The 19609-nt window shown below is 42.9% G+C and overlaps 3 protein-coding genes across 3 annotated transcripts; 2 read left to right on the plus strand and 1 right to left on the minus strand.

Moving 5' to 3' along the window:
• The first annotated feature begins 1729 nt into the window (after positions 1-1729).
• p2ry10 (P2Y receptor family member 10) lies at positions 1730-5727 on the plus strand. Its single transcript, XM_085368727.1, has 4 exons — positions 1730-1946; positions 4099-4338; positions 4417-4597; positions 4879-5727. The coding sequence occupies exons 2-4, from the start codon at positions 4190-4192 to the stop codon at positions 5725-5727; spliced, it is 1179 nt and encodes a 392-aa protein (XP_085224853.1). The 5' UTR covers positions 1730-1946; positions 4099-4189.
• A 1552-nt stretch (positions 5728-7279) lies between these two features.
• gpr174 (G protein-coupled receptor 174) lies at positions 7280-11963 on the plus strand. The gene is made up of 3 exons (XM_085368730.1): positions 7280-7321; positions 10094-10543; positions 11122-11963. Exons 2-3 carry the CDS (start codon positions 10244-10246, stop codon positions 11920-11922), a joined length of 1101 nt encoding a protein of 366 aa, XP_085224856.1. The 5' UTR covers positions 7280-7321; positions 10094-10243; the 3' UTR covers positions 11923-11963.
• Positions 11964-12309: 346 nt separating this feature from the next.
• On the minus strand, positions 12310-19232 carry LOC146638464 (integral membrane protein 2A-like). The gene is made up of 6 exons (XM_085361514.1): positions 19032-19232; positions 18564-18701; positions 15982-16161; positions 15773-15883; positions 14918-15062; positions 12310-13547 (listed from the first exon to the last, which is right to left on the minus strand). The coding sequence occupies exons 1-6, from the start codon at positions 19101-19103 to the stop codon at positions 13453-13455; spliced, it is 741 nt and encodes a 246-aa protein (XP_085217640.1). The 5' UTR covers positions 19104-19232; the 3' UTR covers positions 12310-13452.
• Between the last annotated feature and the right edge of the window lie 377 nt (positions 19233-19609).

Raw genomic sequence — 19609 nt, forward strand, 5'->3', positions numbered from 1 at the left:
CTGGATTGTTTGGAGGGCTTTATTTAATCTTCAAACCTTGGAATTGTAAACGGTCCAGAGAGTAAACAACACAGTGTAGAGCAACCAGCTGTGTTGCTGAACTCTACCGTCTTCCAACCCAGCGAGTTTCAGTAGTTCAACAAGTAGTCCCTATGCCACCATGCTTGAAGCACCACCTCGTGTTTGGTCATTAAAGCATAAACTGTAGAGCCGAGGATGACAGCAGGCTCGCAGCTTCTCTCTGTGTACTTACAGCCCCCTGCTGGAGAAGCTCAATAAATTCTCTTGGGGTCATTACACTCAATGTAGGTACAAGTTTAGTTTTTTCTATTCCTTTACTAAGCACTACAACTTTTGCTTTCCATTGCCTTAGTTGGCAGTGTAACAGAGTATACCTGCTTCATTGGTATGCACAGTGAGAAATAAGGGTGTTGGGGGGGGGGTGCGTCTGGTTGTGTGAATGATGGGAGCATTTAGCAGCAGAACGACAGAGGGGCAGCAGTCTTTGGATTCTCAGATTTGGGGTCAAGGGTAGCAGGAGGAGAGAAGAAAACCAGGAAATAAGAACAGTGGGAGTGTAGAGGTATGCATGAGCTTCAACCCCCGAGTGGTTCATTCCAAGAGTGTTGCGTCACTTTTTTTCCATTTTTTTGAACAGATAACAGTCAGATGTTTACCGTTCGAGCACGTCTGTTAAAGAAACAGTCTGCCCTAAATCTAGAAGAGAAAAATGCACATGGCTCAGTCATTTATGACCAGTGGCTTGTCCTGACATCTAGTGGCAACAAGTTGGAAGAACAGCAATTTTTAATTTGAGACAGACTGACCACAGACCACGTTCCACGTTTGCTGATTATTTTCCTGTTTTGGGCTTTATAGTCACCTGTTTGTCAGCCCTGTAGAAGTCTCAGAGAAGCCATAAAGCAGCTGGGGCAAGCATGGGAAGTGTTATCAAGTTATTTTCTCTGGGTGTGGCCTCATGCTGTGAAAGTAACAGGATGGCGAGTGTATGTCATAAAGCTGAAGCGTGGTTAAACATTTCTACAGCACGTGAAGGCTTTCCTTCTTTTTTTTTCTCTAGGCCTCGTGAACGAAAACCATAACCACAAGAACAAAGCCTAAAAGCTACTGCTCATTGTCAGAGGACACACAAATGCAGCTTTTTTATTTAATTTTTCTTTTTAATTTTTAGAGGACTAGGAGCCAGGTAACCTACATTTTGCTGAATAAATACTATGATTTAAAAACGGAAGTACGGAATCTGAACGGGGAAGCAGATGAGTGCAGTTATTTTGGTCACAACGGCTGTCAGTGAACTGAGACAACTTTTACACCGTCAGTGTTGCACTGTAGATGTATTTAAATACAGACTGCAAAGAAGAGAAGCTAAAGAAGAGGGCTGATTTCCTCGGGATCTGCTGCGTCTGCGGACCAGATCCCCTTTGAAAAGATCTTTTGAAAATCTTCAGAAATTTCTGAGGTAAGAAAAACAAGCATGTGTCTGCATCTGCCTGTGCTCTTTCAGCGTAACCTCTTTTCCTGCTGCCATTTGGTTTAACCACATGTGTGTCCAACTCTGCTCGTCTTAGCTCTTACGTGCGTTGCTAAGCACTAGTGACGACGTTGCAAACTGCAGAAAAACACTCAAACGCAATAGGGCAGAGCTTCCCCTTCCCTTCAAAACTGGCAGCTAGTTGAGTCAGAGAACAAGTGACACCAGATCCCGCCACCTCCAGCAAACACTCTCATATCACATCACCATCAGCTTCATGCTGTCTTCACCTGCAGTGCGCTGACAGATTCTTCTTTCGGCATCTGTTGACTCCTTTTTCTGCTGCACAGCGCGAGGACTTTGTAGAAGGTGTGCGCGATGCTCCACGCGGTCGCTCCTGGCTCTGACCTCTACCTTCTGCCTATACGGGTGATTTAGAGGCACAAGAAACGAGGTATTGACACAGTGTTTGTTTGTGTAGACATGTCTGTGAGGGCGTCATGCTGCTGTGCCCTGCGGTCAGAGTCATGCTTTGAATATTGCTGATGTTAACGGACTGTTATTAGTGCTTTCACTTTGATTTAATCTTAAATCTGGAAATGTACATGTGTCGCCGTGTGCATACGAAAGCTTTTGTGTCACAAGATATAAAGACTTTGAAATTTCTGATACGCTGAAAAAAAAAAGTTATCGTTATTGTTGTTTTTGTTTCGATGTTGGCTAAAGCGAATCACCAGTTACTGTATCACCAATATTTAATCATATCAACTTGATATTTTATGTTAGCACGTTTAACAGCTATAAGAAACTCTTTACACGTGTTTCATGGTGTGTCATGAAAATGAATTCTCGGTTTCTGTAATTTCCTTAAGCACAACTCCTCAGATAGTATCACACAACTCTTTATCGTACAGGCATCATCAGGGAGCTTTTTTAAACTGAGAGTCTCAGCAGCTGTCAGACAAGTCTAAACAGGCCTGAATCTGGTGAAGCAGTTTAAAAAACGACCACTATTACTGTGTTCCCCTCGTGGGCCTAGTGTAGGAAAGGGTGCGGACTTATAATGATGTTAGAGGAAGGATGATCCTCCCGTGATAAGCAGAGCCAGTCCCCGATCTTTCTTCCGGTCACTTCCTGCTGCCGTCCTAAGCAGTTTTTGATTTATTTTCACTTTAACAGCTTTTTCATGGCGTTCTCATATAAAAACACATAATTTAAACAATTAACCATCACACAAGAATGGGGAGAAAAATCTAACTGAATCTTTTTTTTTTCATATTAGCTTGGCTGTGATTACCAAAATTACTTCATATAGAAAATTGTTGTAATTTTCCTATATGCCATTAGTGCAAGCCTTTTCTGTGTTTTGCTGGCTGCTGCTTTATGACACCTTGTTTTTATCTGGGTCTGCAGCTTACCAGTCCAATAGACTTTATGGCACTTATCTCCAGAGAGCAGCTACATCTGCTTCAAAATCTGTTTAGAAATTCCCACAAACAAGCCCCAAAGAAGAAAGGTGGGGATATCCTGACTGATCAGTAAGGAACAAATATAGTGAAGGAAGACTGATATTTCTACTTGTAGCAATTTATTTTTAGCTGATCTAAGAGGACACACCTCCCTCTGCCTTTCCATGTGCACACTGAGGTGAAACGAGGAGTAGCACATAGGATAGAGCAGGTGTTGATGTTGCAGCATGAAAGGGATCGCTGAGGTGGGTTGCAAAGTGGCTAACAGATTCAAATAGCATGAAATGAATGCCCCGGTTGATTTTCAAGCAAAAGCCAAACTCTTAAATTTTTTTCCTGTAGTGCTAATGACATCATCGGGATGATGATGTCAGGAGCAACAGCAACGAATGAAAGTGGATGAACTGAATTCATGGAATGCCCCTTTAATGAGTTGTTAACATTCACTTTTAGACTCAATGATTACATCATCTCATCTAAATACACTTGATACTTTTTTACATATAGACGTTTGCAGTCATTCAGTTCTCTCACCCCAACCGGTCACCGCAGATGGCCCCGCCCCTCCCTGAGCCTGGTTCTGTTGGAGGTTTCTTCCTGTTAAAAGGGAGTTTTTCCTTCCCACTGTCACCAATGTGCTTGCTCTAAAGGGGTCATATGATTGTTGGGTTTTTCTCTGTATCTATTATTGTACGATCTACTGTACAATATAAAGCGTCTTGAGGCGACTGCTGTTGTGATTTGGCGCTATATAAATAAAATCGAATTGAATTGGATTTGAATTAAACCAGTATGCAGTTTTTTTGCAGTTGCTCTTGTTTTTTGGAGCATTTCTGTGTTAAACTGGGTTTAAAGCTACAAAGTATGTGTCACACTGCAGGAGGCTTCACACCTGCCAAAGTGAAAATGTAGGTTCACCGTTGACTGTTGCTCTGGCAGCTGCTGATTCCAGTTTTCAAAGCAAACTTTTAGTTTCAACTTTCGCAACAACATAACGGGAAACATGAAGCACTGTTCAGCTTTTTTCTTTCCACGCGCAGGCTACAAGATTTTTATTAAGGGCAAATTATGAAAATAAAGATAAAGCGCAACGTGTATGTGCATCGGATGTTTCACAAGTTCTCCTCTGCCTTTCAGCTGTCAAAGGTACTTCAGCAAAAAAAAATTATGATCAAAGGAAAGGCACGCTTGGTTATATCATCGGTGTCACTGTGAGGGAAAAAGAAATATGGTCACCAATATGACTGAATGCAACTACAACGAAACGGTCTGGAATCAGAAAATGGACGTGATATACACCTACTTCTACCTGATACTCTTCATACCCGGGCTGCTGCTCAACACCACTGCACTCTGGGTCCTCCTCAGATACATCAGGTAACACTCATACAAGTTCACACCTTTAGATTTTCAGGTATGTTTTCACTAACTCTCTCTGTATGTGCCGTTTAACAGCAAGAAGACCAAGGCGGTGATCTTCATGATAAACCTGGCGATCGCAGACCTGGCCCACATCCTCTCTCTGCCCCTCAGGATCTATTATTATTTCACGCACACCTGGCCCTTTGGACGCGGTCTCTGCTTGTTCTGCTTCTACCTGAAATATCTCAACATGTACGCCGCTATAATGTTCCTGGTAAGCAGGCAGTTTAGGGAAAGCAAGCCTTGAATTTCCTGATAATGCTCATCACAGGGAACAAGGATAATCAAATGAGATCTTTCTAGTTTTCATTACATTTAAAATCAGTCAAATGTCAGTACAAAGCACTTTTGTTGTTGTTTTTGTTTTAAAAATTAAACTCCAAAGCAGAAAGTGATTTGAATGAAAGCCTCTGTCTTCCTTCTTGGAACTGCTTTGCTTCCTGTGCCTCAGAATAAATAACAAAGTAGCTTCTTTTCATTTCTCTCTGATTTCAGGTGTGCATCAGCATGCAGAGGTGTCTGTTCCTGCAGAAGCCGTTCACGGCTCGAAGGTGGCGGCGTCGCTATGACCTGCTGATCAGCTTTGTAGTGTGGGTTGTGGTTGGTCTGAGCTGCTCTCCCTTTATCCTGATGCGGAGTAGCAACAACAGTAGCAAAAATGAAGTGGCATTAAACAGCACCCATGCCCAGTTTCCCTTAGGTGTCACCAAACAGAGTTTAGACTCCAACGCCACTTCGGCGGGCTGTTTTAAAGACTTGCCCATGCGCCAACCTCCTCTCTCGTTGACGATCACCATGCTGGTCTTTCTTGAGGCGTGTGGTTTCCTAATCCCTCTAGCATGCATGTCATACAGCACCGTCCGCATCTTCTGGTCACTCAAGGAGAAGCAGATCCAGGATCAGCACAACTCCTTCAACTCCTCAGCACGCAGCCGCCTCCACTCAGTCACCTCCAACTGCCAGGCGGAGAAACCGAATGAAAAGCACACAAATGGCGAGAAGCGGCGTGCTCTGCGGATGGTGGTGGGCTGCTTCATTCTCTTTTTGTTCTGCTTCGCTCCGTACCACCTCAACTTCGCGCTCTACCTGATGGTGAAGCAGAGTATCGTGTCCAGCTGCACCGTCAGAAGGGTGGTGCTCCAGTTTCACCCAGTGTCTCTGTGCATGGCGGGCCTGAGCTGCTGCTTCAACCCCATCCTTTATTACTTTCTTACAGCCGAGTTTAGGATGCACCTCAAAAGGCGCACCTCCTCCTTCTCGTCCTCCATCTCCTCCCCGACCACATCACCGACCCAGTGTCCTTTGCAGAGCAGACTCATGAGCACCTCCTCATACAGGGAGTAGCATTGCTCAGAGGAAAAGTCCATGAAGGATTCTGTTGAACTTTAAAGCCGACTGACACCGGGTCCAAGCTGGATATGATCAGCTGACATGTTGCAGCTGTCTGAACACAAACAACCCAAAAGACATTGACCTGAGTTGTGTGAAGCCCGCCTCCTCTAAAGCAAGCAGAAAACACCCTCCAACATGCAGTATCGTAAACGCTGCCCAATGTTTCAGTTTGTGTGTATAAAACTTGATATAAGCTATGTAATAAAAGCTGTATGTGAAATGCACTCCCATTAAAAGCTTTAAGTCTCATCTCTGGCTCTGATGTTTGTTTCTTCACTGCGAGTTGGACTTTTTTTCTTTCAGGTAAAATGTGAAAACAGGTGCCAGCTTATTTTTGCTTCACTTCCTCTCAGAATGCAAAGTGGTGAAGGCAGTTGGCAGCAGTTACAGCAGCTCTGAAACCAGTAACTGTCAGGCGCCCCCCCACCCACCCATCTGTACAGGCCAAGCCTGAGCCAACTCTGAGTCTACATCAGCCCCCAGACGCACAAATGCAGCCCACCTAAGGAAATCTACCAAGAATGAATCATCCACCAAAATGCACCTGCCTCTTGTTTCTCTGTTCTCACACGCATCAAAGTGTAGCGTTTGCTTTCTGACAGTGTCACATTGTAACTTGTGAAAGTTTGCGTCGTGGCTTTGGTGTAAATATTTATTTTTGATTGATTTTTTTTGATGTCCTGTCAATAAAACAAAAAAAGTGCGTGTTGACGTGTTGACTTTGTCCACAAGGAAATGGCAACTAAGAGTGTAATAGCAGAAGTGTCAAAAGAAAATTCTTGTAAACCACACCCCTATGCTCACAGGAAGCCCTCTGTGTGTGTGTCTGTGCGCGCTAAAATCCCCAGAACAGCAGACACACAGACGGGCGACACACATGCAACGAGTGATAGATAAGAAATCAAAACAGGAAAGAGTACGAGTGAAGACAAAAGTTAATGGATATGAAAGATAGATAGAGAGGTAGAATGAAAGAGAGAGGCAGAGAGAGAGAAAGAGGCGGGACACTGAAATTAAAGAGTGTTAGAGGAGGAGAAAGGAGGATGGAGTTTTTCATCTGACGCCTCGGTCTTATCAGCTTTTCGTTTCTCCAGCATCTTTAAAGACAGAGGTGAGAGGTTGATTATTAATTGCTAATAATGTTCAGAAGTGTTCGGAGAAAGTAGCGAGTGTGTGGGGGTTTGTGTGTGGATGCTTTCTATGTGGAGTCATGGCTCATGGGGGACCTTGTCTGTTTCTCCAGTGTGTGGAATGCCTGTTATGTTGAAGTGCGTGTGTGTGTGTGAGGGCCAGTATTGGGGTGTCTGGTCTTTATGTGTCAGTGGACTTCCTGGAGATCACGGCATATTTTCTTGTGTATCTGAACAGGGCACACACACGTGGAGGGACCCCGATGCTCACCGGCAGCGTTTTTGGTTCTGAAACACGAGGTCAGATCTTCAGAAAGCTGCTTACATGCCAGCAGCCCACAGACGGAGGTGAATCACAGCAGATGAGATTATGTGTTTCCACTGGCAAGACCTGATGAAAACTACTGAGTCCTAAGGTAGGGGAGCAGCACTTGCCTTTTCTTTTTAGCTTTATCTTTTTAAAAACAGCTCACTTCTCTCGGTTAGATGGAAATTTCAGCTTGATCTCGACGCTCGTTACCGTAAACATGTTACTTTCACAACAGATGGTCTCGGTTTGACTCCTGTACATACATGTTAAAGCCTCTACTGCGAGAAGGAAACGAGAGCTTGTCACAGATTGGCCTTTTGCACATCATACAAATCAACACACAGCCTTGGAAGGAAGCACATGGTACGTGCATAAGTGAGAGTAATAAGTGGAGAATCCTTTTCAAACAGTAACACACAGGTCAGCGGTCACTGAGTTAAAAGGCAGTCCGAGGGCTGACGGTCTACTGGGGCCTCGGCCTGAGCATAAAAGGCAGTCAGGGAGCTGAGAAGCAGTCCAAGCTTAGCATACCCCCCCTTTTTACAAATAAAATTCTACTGTTTGTTTGTGTATGATTGTGAGGAGTTAAGTTCAGGCCCAAATACTACTTTATACATTTACACTGGTACATCCCAGGCAGGGATCGCTGTTTACACTCCGCTACATTTACTTACACACTGCTAAAGGTACAAGTTACTAAACAGGTCATTATCAAAAGACTGCTGCCTAAACTTCTTTGGCTTGTAACCGCTTACAAAAACAAGGAGTACAAACTAACAAAAAAAAGTGTAAATGTCTTAGATAAATAGCTTTAACATTGAAGAAAGTAAAAATATATTCCCAAATAAAGGTTTTTTGTTTTTTTCTAAAAAGGTCCACCCTATTAATCATTTTACTCCAACGCAGAATTTATCTCGTGACTCTTTAGGGGAGGGCAGACACACGGGTGAGAAGGCAATACTCAAACCGTGTCATCTTTTTACTGTTGCAGCTGAAACAGCAGTGCAATGCTAGCAGCCAAATGTATGCATTCAAATGTAGTCAAATGTGCCACTATATTTAGTCATTTCCCTGTAAAGAAATGTGGCGTTCTTTTAGTTAAGCAACAGGAACGCGAATATCGTGTATAAAAACCTGCTGAGGGAGCCCATAAAGAGAACTAAGAGCAGTTAGTTAACCACTGTTTGTCTTGTGTTTGGCAAGTGCCATTTCCCCCTCACGCACGAAAATAGCTACACAATTTTTGCTGCGTGTTTTGAGTATAGTAGGTGTAAAAAACAAAACAAAAAATGCTTTTCTGAACAGTTTACGTGGCAGTAAGTTTCTTGTCAAATATGAACAATATTTTACTGGCTGATTTGCATTTTCACATCGATAAAATGGTTCATAAATGATCCTGAGATGTCCTGAAACTGGTTAAAGTAGGTCTAATATGCTTTGCTAACATTCTGCCAGACATATATAGTGTTCTCATAGTGCTAAACAAGGCCAAAGTTCCAAATAATGACATCAGAGTATGCATTACTAATCCCTGTGAGTCAAAGTTCAGGCTTCAGAATACTCTAAACACAGTTTCTGTTCTTTTTTTCACTGCTTTTTGCTCTGGATGATGTCACTTAAAAATATCCCAATGCGGTTAGCACAGCAGCTCCACCCACCAGCTATTCAAACCTTTTGGTTGCAAGGAGCAGCCAATCAGAAGAAAGCTAGCTTAAAGAGAGGGGGAAGGGAGGAAGACAGTGTATGATTTAAGGGTCCACATGATAAACATTGTCCCTTTTAAACTGATAGAGGATTAATGTACTAATGGAGGCCAGAAATAAACACATGGAGGTGTTTATTTGAGCATAGCAGGTGTCTGGGTACTAGGTATGTGGAAGATCACAACACCACATCGTTCCTGGGTTTGCTAGGGTCTAATAAGTCTCATTAGAAATAAGATAACAAGAAACAAAAGCTGATCAAAAAGAGGATGACAACAGTAAGTAAAAAAACATAATTTTAAACTGGTTTATACGCACTAAAGTTTATAGCTGTGGGTGTGTGCACCTATAGGCTGTTCAGTCCCTAACATTACTATTTCCATTTGAACCGAAAGCATTTGAAGATAATCTAAGTTGAAGGTCATCTAAAAGCTTTAAAATTTCATCTCTGTTACTTTCATTTTCTGCTCTGTGTGTGTGTCACAAAGAAGGAGGGAAAAAAAGAAGCGCGTTACAGGCGTCACCTACATCGAAAAACCACCCGCGGTGCTGCTCCTCATCTCAAAGTGCTCTTTAGTGACAGGTTTTTCCTTGATCTGGGCTGTTAACCAGTTGCCTGGTCTGCCTGCGCTAACCACGCTAGTTTCACTTTGATGCCTTGCGCCGTAGTTATTTCACACAGACTCAGTGCAGGCACCATAATGCTCGGCAGTGAAGCAGCACGTGGGGGATTTTACCGACTTCTCTGCGGGTTTGCACGCTTGCTGTAAAGGGCACTGCAAAAACACAGCTATCAAGGATCATTGATTAATTACGTTATTCATAAAAACACATGGGAGATTATAGCTGGCAGGTGCTGCCGCCGAGCACAATGTCATCTGTGTCTCATCTAAAAAGGTTCCTTCTCCAATTCTGATGGCTATCTATGCAACATGCAAAACAGTAACTTTAATATCCCCAGGCTGCACTAGGCGAAAGATAAAGCAGTTAAAACTCAACTGCGTCGCTGTCAAGAGCTGATTTGTACTACAGTGTGTGAGAAAACACAGGCAGAGACAGAACCTCTTGGTGTGAGGTGACAGCACAGAAACCTGTAGTTGTTTTTCTTCCTCTTTCTGGTAACGCTTTCCACCTCCGACTACACTAACTTAACTTACTTTTCTTTCCTCTACCAGACCACCAGACTCTTTGGGGATCGCAGAGAAGCCTGGAGGACACATCAGCGCTGGACAAAAACTTAAAACAAAAGACACTCTTCCTCTGTCTGACATGCCGCAGAGAGTACCAGCTGCACGGGCTGCAGCATGATGTAACCAGCGGCATGGATGCTCAAACCAACCCGTCACCGGACTACAAGCAGCTCTGCTGATACAAGCTTCCTGCTGGTTTGCAAGGCAGCTCATCTTAACACTGACATGAATGTCAGTTCTCCTAATATGAACTGCTCCAATACCAGTGAGATAATAGACTACCAGCACCATTTGTATGCCGTGGTGTACAGTGTGATCTTAGCACCGGGCCTGCTGGGTAACGTGCTGGCGCTGTGGGTGTTCAGGGCCTACATCAGAGAGACCAAGAAGGCCGTGGTGTTCATGATGAACCTGGCTGTGGCCGACCTACTGCAGGTAAAAAATCCTCTTCAGTCGTATTTCGCACTTACTTTCTAGTTTAAACCATTACTGTGAAATCACATGATGTGGTTGTGTGGTTAAGTGACCACATAGCCGTCCTCAGGGGTCAAGCTTTAATCAGGGAAGAAGTTTGCATGCAAGAAGTACTTGTTACACTACTCGTGCCTCTAATAGTTACATTTAGTGTTGTAATGCTGATCCTACAATACGGTTTTAAAACTGCAATAAAGCAAATTAGTGTAATGACCTCTTTAGTTTTTGTTCTGCTTTCATGTACTAAATTAGGAAGTCAAAAAAACAAAATGACTCTTAGATGTTGGCAGAGTTGTGGGAGAATTCCAACCACAAGAAAAAACTTCCATTATAGAACACAACAACTACAGAAGTTCATCTCTTTATTCCAATGAACTGCCTAACGGGGAGGATTTTATTTTAAAAATCTATTTAGAAATGTTTCTGTTTACTAGATAACCAAGCGAGCTCCTTACCATCATCGCCAAAGAGCAAATATGTACATCAGCGTTTGCCTGCTGTTCTCTGCCTTCAATTTTGTCACTCTGGCCTCTCCTCAGGTGCTCTCTCTGCCTCTGCGGATCTACTACTACCTGAATAACTCCTGGCCCTTTGGGTATTTCTTCTGCATGTTCTGCTTCTATCTCAAGTACGTCAACATGTATGCCTCCATCTACTTCCTGGTTTTCGTCAGCATACGTCGCTGTGAGCTCATCATGCGTCCGCTGTTGTACAACTCGGGTCGACAAAAAGGAGACGTGTTAATATGTGGGATCATCTGGCTGATCATCTGTACCGTCTGCCTCGGATTCCCTCTGCTCAGACACGATCCTTCCTTGCCCGAAAGGAACGACACAAATAAGTGTTTCACGGAGCTGCCTCTGCGGAAGGATATCGGTCCTTTGGCAATGTGGGCCCTCTTGATTTTACTAGAGCTGTTCGGCTTCTTCGTCCCTCTCGTTTTGGTGCTAGGCTGCACGTGCATGACTATTTGGAGCCTTCGGGAAAATACAGCAAATGCTATTTCTGACAGAGGGGAGAAAAAGAGAGCGCTGAGGATGATACTAAGCTGTGCTGTAGTCTTCTTAGTGTGCTTTGTACCTTACCACGCCACGATGCCTCTCGACCTTATGGTCAAAGCTAAGAAAGTTACCAGCTGTGACTTTCAGAAACTGGTTCTTCGAAGTCACCCAGTCACACTCTGCCTGGCCAGCCTGAACTGCAGCCTGGACCCTATCATGTACTATTTCACTACTGATGAATTCTGGAGGCGACTGAGCAAGCCAGAGATACCGGAGAGCATACATCTCAGCCGGCGTCTGTCCTGTATAACCGGAGAACAGGACGAAGAGGAGGACTAAACTTCTGGTGGCGACAGCCTCCCCGCAACCACTAACTGAGACTGAAGACTATGCAAACTTCAACTTCCTGCAAACTATGGAAATAACATTTATGCTGAAACGGGAATGTGAAAATATGGAAGTAGAGTTTTAAAATGTTATTTTTTTAAACCTATTTATTTCTCAATAAATGTTTTTTTCCCCTTCCCCCTCTCAATTTGCATTTCCTCGATGAAGGGCGAGTAGTGTCAGCAAGTGAAAGAGAGGAAAACCCCGAAATGCAGCGACAGTTTTCCTCCAGATCCAGTGTTTTGATAACCCGATGTCCTTCGCAGGATGATAAAAGGGTTAGTGTTGGTGCCGCTTTCACCGCCATTATAATAACAAAGCCACTGCGACGTTCAGTAGGTAAACAAATGCAACTTTATTCAAACAACAAAGTGGAGTTCAGTTCAGTAGTTGCACACAACATTGGGCGTTTCCCCCCCTAATATCTTCTAGTATTCAATTAAAAAGCAGAGACAGAAACCCCATCTTTACAAACACACTTCCTGTTGATTGTCTCTGTGTGCAGGCATCAAGTAGGAAATTACTAAAAAATGACTTAAAATGTGCTCGACAGACTTCAGAAATCAAGGACGACTGTTTTCCATTTAAGCACACGATGTGTGTAAAGATCACAGGGAGCCATCTCGTGTTATAACACTACGGATACATAATAGTCAAATTAGATAACCGACTGTTTTCAAGTCAAATTAAGTGAAATTTCCCTTTAGCTAATTCATCGTTAGCTCATGACTCTGGTTAAGGATCACGCATGAAGCTTGAAACACAAACACAAAAACTGGTCATATATTGTAAGGGTGCTGGACTGTTTCCCATCAGGTATGAGACCATCAGAAACACTAAAGTTATCACACAGCAGCACTGTGGGGGATATCTACAAACAGTGGTGACTTGAGAGCGTTGCGTTACCATCCATGGACAAGCATGTTACACGTATACTGTACCAGACATCTCCATGCTGACTTGTGCTATATCACGCTGTAACAGAATACAAATACCTGGTCGAACCTGCACCGTGCACCCGGGTCAGAGCGGCGACAGGAGGTTGACGCAACACACGCCTAATATGATCTCACTAGAATATTCAGTAGGATGACTAATAGCTCTGCTCTGGATGAGGCGGATGTGTCGTTATATAGTAACATCAATAAGATCTGTCTGCAGGAAACTACAGCAACAAAACAGAAAGCAACGTAATAAATGAAACTTGTATATCTAACTTTAGCTTACTGACTTAAAGTAATAACCAGTACAAGACTAGCTAATGAATACTTACGCACTTGTGACCTATCACGGGTTCGAGGGAGTACATCAGAGGAGAAGGGGGCTAGGCTCTAATGCTGCAACTTAAATTCACTCAACACTAGATTAAAAGCAGGGGAGGCAAAAACTGGAAAGAGTTTTGTACAGAAGTAACTTTCTGCTGTTCCCTTCACCGCCCACTCCCACCTACCCTCTCTCGCTCTCTATGACCTATATTCATGCTTAAGCCTTGCAGATGCGGGTCTCAGTCACAAACTTGTTCTCAAAGTGATGGATGGTGAAACATTCGTCCGCAGAGCGCTTCTGGATGCCTCCACCTGACAAACAAAAAGACAAATAAGCAGCAGTGCTAAGTATTCATCTCAATATTCAGCCGTGGGCGTTTGACACATTTCAAACACAACTACATTTAGGAAGATGTGTCAAGCATGGTTGGTGCCTGTTTACACTCGTCTTCTTATTCGGTTTCTAACCAAAGTGTGTTTGACACTGTATAATTTCTGCATCTACTTGATAAGTCAGCAGTTTCTGTTTGAGCCATAGTGATTAGTGACTCCAAAATCAATATTAATGTGTACCTAGTAAATAAAAAGTTATCAATGTCAGCAGCTAACTTCATCCTTGATAAGAACTATACAGGGATACATGTTTATATAACTCAACCATCAGAAATGTATGAAGGCCTAAAGTTGTAACTGCATTATGTGACAGCTTGCTTCCTTTATGTTGTGGTCAGCGTATTTTGTTTGAAAGCTGTTTCTGTTAGCCAAAAGATAAAATCATAATAAATTACACTAACACTCTGCTAAACAAGCTAGCTCATACAGTTTTATACATAACCAGTGTGAAATACAGTACAGTAATTTTTATGGTCTGGCTATTTTTTAGCTAGCGATAATGTTAGCTGATTACTTTACAACACTACTACATCAATATTACTGAAAAGCTTAACTCATGACTACAAATCTATAGTCCTGAAACTAAAGAGCACAGTCATGTCGGTGGGGTCTGTCTTTTAAATACTAGCACTAATTTTCATCGTGTGGCTTACTATTAGCTACCGCTAATGTTAGTTTATGACTAAGCAGCACCACGGTATTACCAAAAAGCTTAACTCATGACTACAAACCTGTAGTCCTGAAACTAAGGAGCACAGTCATGTTGGGGGCATCCGTCTTTTAAATACAAGACCTAATTTTGACTGTGTGGTTATTTATTACCATTAGCTACCGCTAATGTTAGCTTATGACTTAACAGCTCTACACATAGCTATGAATGCAAATGATCCTGAAACTGTAAGACAAAGTCCAGTTTCAGATATATTTTATATACAGACATTGATTTTGACGTTCTGGTTATTTATGAAAGAGCTAATGTCAGCCAAGTAGCTTCCTTTCTAAAATACGAGACAAGTACAGGATGGAAAAGTTGCAAACTCAAACTTTTTAGTTTGCACTTGCTGAGTAAAGCAAAAAAAATCTTGCATAACAGCAGTGATGTCGTAATTAAAGATTAAATAATATAATTAAGTAATATAAAGATTAAAGAGGATTATATATTACAGCTTAATACAGTTAAAGACATGCATGTTATATACACAAGTTCCTCTGGTCTGCACCCTATTTCCGAGGGGTTGCCACAGAGCTGCACGTTAATCAGAGGTTTTACATTTCCATCACATCTATACCTGGCAGGCTGGCACGGCGCTGCATTCTGTACGTTTCTTTTCCATCACAAAGACGGCGGATATAAAAGCCCAGGGGTTTGACATCATCAATGCGCTCCGTCACCACCAGGTCCTCGTGCACCAGGTAGCTGCGGTAAGAGTCAGACTGGAACAAAGACCAGAGCATGAGACTGTCAGGGCACCTTTTTAAATTAAAAAAAATACTTTTGATCTTCCACCAGATAAAACAGATCAGTGAAAACTGAATAAAAATTTTTTTTAAAAAGGTGATGAAACATAGATTTGTGAAACAACTCTACACCAAGTGTTGAAATTTCCTGATTTCCTCACTAAGCAAACTAAACTCCGCCAAGCTTTTTCCACCTTCACATGCTAAAACTACCCAACACTACATCAATGATTTTTAAAAAGTCCCTATTTGAATATGGAGACTTTTTGAATACAAGTATGCAGTATAAATGCAGCGTACTTCTAGTTTACTGCATGAATAAAGGAAGAAGGGGACAAGCCTGTGGGTGGAAGTCGCTCATTTATCATCTTTAGTTTCCTGTCAAGAACCTACGTTTCACTTAAGATGATATTATTGCATAGTCTCTGCCAGTGAATAATAGAAAACTGAATTACAGGAACTTTACAGTTTAGCCAATATTTAAAACCTACCTTCATATGTACAAATTAAAGATATTACAGATTTGAGAAGGATTAAAGAGCAGACAGTTTGTGGAATGACAACACATCCCTGAATTTCTTATGTGTGCATGAGCTTTAACAAGACTTATGTGTTCGGTTTGTCCGTCATCCAAGTCTGGACTTTCATCTGTGTCTTCAGGTGCTGCTAGGAGGGACCGTACTCACCATCAGCTGTGAGAACAGGTCAATGAGGTCCTGAGGGGGGAGAACTACTGAGGTGTTCAGGGGAATCACAAAGCAGGTCCTCAGAGTCAGGTCCAGATAGGCCGTCAGCTTCTGCTCACACACACACATGAAATCATCGGGAAAGAATTTAGAGCAGCAGAAATCATCCACCGAGCTGCGCCAAGTGTGACAGAGTCCACAATCCTCACCCTGTTGAAGTCGTGCAGGATGTAAGCGGGGTCTCCGGGCCTGAAGCGGGGAGGAGGGACGCTGATGACGGCGATGTTGTCAGAGATCTCCACCTCCTCCTCCACTCGCGGCAAGTAGTAAGGCTGGCTCTCTGCTCCGGACGACACGTCTCTGAACTCCATCGCGCCATGATACATCCTCTGATGAAGAATGCATCTCATTTAGTCTTAAGAACATGTAAAGTGAGGTGGGGGCACTGGAACCTTTGCTTATGTACATTTTACAAAAAAAAGAAAGAAAACGCACCGTAATAGAGTTATTTTATTTTCAACCAGCAGTGCAGCTGGGATTTGCCTCTACAACCACAGACGCATCATCTGGTATTACTGTGAATCTGCAATATCAGCTGTGAACCTGTGTGTTCTGTTCCTGTCTAAAGTTCACGTTTCACACACTGCACCAACTACTGAAAAACAATCACGCAGCTGTCGAGGACGCTCAGGCTGCCAGGGGGAGCCAAAGCACGCATGTTCTGCTTGGTTCCAGCACAGTTACATCACGGCATATAGCAGGACTACGTTTACACAAACAAGCCTACAGTTTTTCCATGACTATTGTTCATAGTTTCTTTTAATATCAGGTTTTAAGCTTATGTTTACACACTCACTCTCCACATGGCACTGATAATAAAGATTTCCAGTAACATTTTTGGCATATGTGAGGCATTTATTTTCTTGCAAATCAAATTGTGATAATTATGCTGATAATTATGGCACACTGGCTCTGGCTGAGATGTCAGAAGCCCCGCCCACCCAGTGCTCTTACCTTTTGTTTGCAAAGAGCATCCAATCAAAAGAATCATACTTTCAAACAGAATGAAATGAACAGAGGGGGCTGTTGTAAAGGCTCACCTTTCAGCACATTCACTTCACCAGATGCACCTTGTTTCTTTTCCTCACCTTTGATTGGGTGTGGTGCTTGGCCTTAATTGCACTCACCTGTCACTCGTTATATAAGGACTGCACTCACCTACCCCTCACTCTTTCTTCACTCCCACATGGGGCGGCAGCTGAGAGAGAGCAGTCCATGAGTGTCTTTCTTTCTTTCTTTCTTTCTTTCCTTCCTTCCTTCTTTGCCTTATTGATTTGGAGAATAAAAGGAAAACCCTGAGAATAATTAGATGACTGCTTATTCTTATTCTAACCGGATGAGCCCATGATGCTGATTGCTTAAGCCCTGAAGAGAGCAGTCCATGTGTGTCTTTCTTTCCTTTACCCGTTATACAATATACAATAAAACAACAAAACCTGCACATGATTGATGACTGCTTATTTTCATTCTAATCGGATGAGCCCATGATGACGACTACTGAAACCCTGAACCTTCCTTCCTCCAAAACAGGGGGCAGCACCTATTATTGATATGGATTCTTTTTGCAAGGGTTTCTCCACTTTAGTCCAAGATTCACTTCAATGCTGTGCAAATCCACAAACTGGACCATTGAGTTTTGCTGCATTGTTATCTTTTTCTGTGTATCATGTGTCACTACAGTTTCAAAGCTTAGAAGTGAGGAAACAGCTGAGATCAAAAGCACGACAAAATTCAGAGCAACAGATTCTTGTGATGAAATCTCAATTTTATCAGAATTTCTCAAGCAACATACTGACAGTTACAGTTTCACACACTGCTCTCCCCCCCACCTCGCTTTGCTTCATTTGCATGGGTGTGGGGTTGCCTCATCTCATTGACTCTAAGACCCTCCTGCTGGCAACACAACAACTGGGGGGAAAAAGGTGAAGTCTGCACTTTCTCTAAACATGAAAAGGAGTGAACAATAGCACTCTGTTTTCTAACGGTACAAACCAGTGTTAATAATTCTTCATCACTTCTAGACAGTGACAGTTTATGAGAGGAAGAAAACATATCTGATAACGTCAGTGGATAACCAAATTAATTCATACAGCTGCTTAATTTCCCAGAGGCAGTCTGCAAAGTCTGCCCCACAGATGCCCCCCCCCCCTCCCCCAACCTTTACAATATGTGCATGGTGATTTCACTGACCTGTATTTGCAACGTGAAAATGAAACAATTTGGAAAAGGTTATAACGTAAAATAGTCTTGGGTTGTAGTTTAACTTTCTACGCGTTTCAGTGACTTGCTTGCAGAGCTGGTGGCATGTGCCTCACGTGCATAAGGATGGACAGAAAATGAATCTACTATAAGGATCTGCAACATTAAAGTGTTATGCACAGTTATGAAACCACAATCATGGCCTAATGTGTGTGTGTGTGTGTGTGTGTATATATATATGTGTGTATATATATATGTGTGTATATATATATATATATATATATATATATATATATATATATATATATATATATATATATATATATATACACACATACATACATACACACACACACACATACATATACAGGTACTTACTTTGAGAGGACTTTAGATTTTAAATGCTTTTTTTAAAATCAAATATTCTGATTTCATAAGACCCCCTCCCACTCTTTGCAACCCCTTTTTAAAAGATGGTAACATGTGTAAGAGAATATTCACGAAGAATGAGCTGCAGCGCACGCGCACACACCTTTGGGGTGAAATATCGGTAGAGACAGGCCCCCCCTACGATGAGCCCACTGAGGATGAAGGCGATGCCTAACAAGGTGAGCAGGCAGCGACCTGTGGAGCCCTCGGCGCCCACTGGAGCAGAGGCCACTTCAGGGTCCTACACACACACACACACACGCACATATCATATTAGCATGACATTCACATTCAGCTTTGATTAAACAATCCCTTAATCCCACCCCATCTTTGTCCTCCGCACAAAAACAGCTGTGCAGGAGATGGGCGGTCCCATCGTGTCCTGCGCTATGCGCTATGCAAAAATCACCGCGTGTCAAATCACACTTAGCACAACAATGCGCGACAACCCTGTGAATGCTCACATGGATGAAGTCCACACGCTTTGCTGGCCGATCCGGCACAGCAGGCCTGCTACCAGGCTAAAGTCGGACACCGGGCTCAGGCGCAGCGCTGTGCCCCGTTAGCTCACCTTAACAGCGGCTGGCACCTCTTTGCCCAGCGCCTTCTGCGCCAGAGCCGAGTTAAAGGCGATCTTCACCATGCTGGAAGAACAGACGTCAGCTTGGGTTTTTCTTGTGCAAACAAAAATAACAGGGGAGGGGGACTTGCGGCGCTAGACTGCAGGTTCCGTTTATTCTCCGCAGCTCAGCTGTGTGACGCACTTTCCAGCCTCGGCTTTATCTAGCGTTTCCGGTGGCTGCAGGGGGGCGGAATCAAAAAAAACAAACAAACAACAGGCTGGAGAATATGCTTCAGTCTGAGAATACGCAGGCAGCCATGACCTACCTTAGTTTAACTACAGGTAGCGGTTTAACATTTACCGCTTTCATAATTTATTTATTAGCAGTTTCTCTCCACAGCCTTTATTTGTTTCTTGGTGTGTTTGTGTAGTTTTGGTGCCATCCAGTGGCCGCAGGTGGAACCTAAACAATTCCCCATGTAAGATCTTCCATTCATTCATCAGATTGAACCTGACACCCAAAGACACAACTGTTTACACTTTCAGTCAGCTACATTGCCTACATTCACTTCTTGCATGACAAACGA

Source organism: Diplotaxodon limnothrissa, linkage group LG2, assembly GCF_057381915.1.
Source record: "Diplotaxodon limnothrissa isolate DT_005_m linkage group LG2, D_limnothrissa_male_GT1.1, whole genome shotgun sequence".
Lineage (NCBI taxonomy): Eukaryota > Metazoa > Chordata > Actinopteri > Cichliformes > Cichlidae > Diplotaxodon > Diplotaxodon limnothrissa.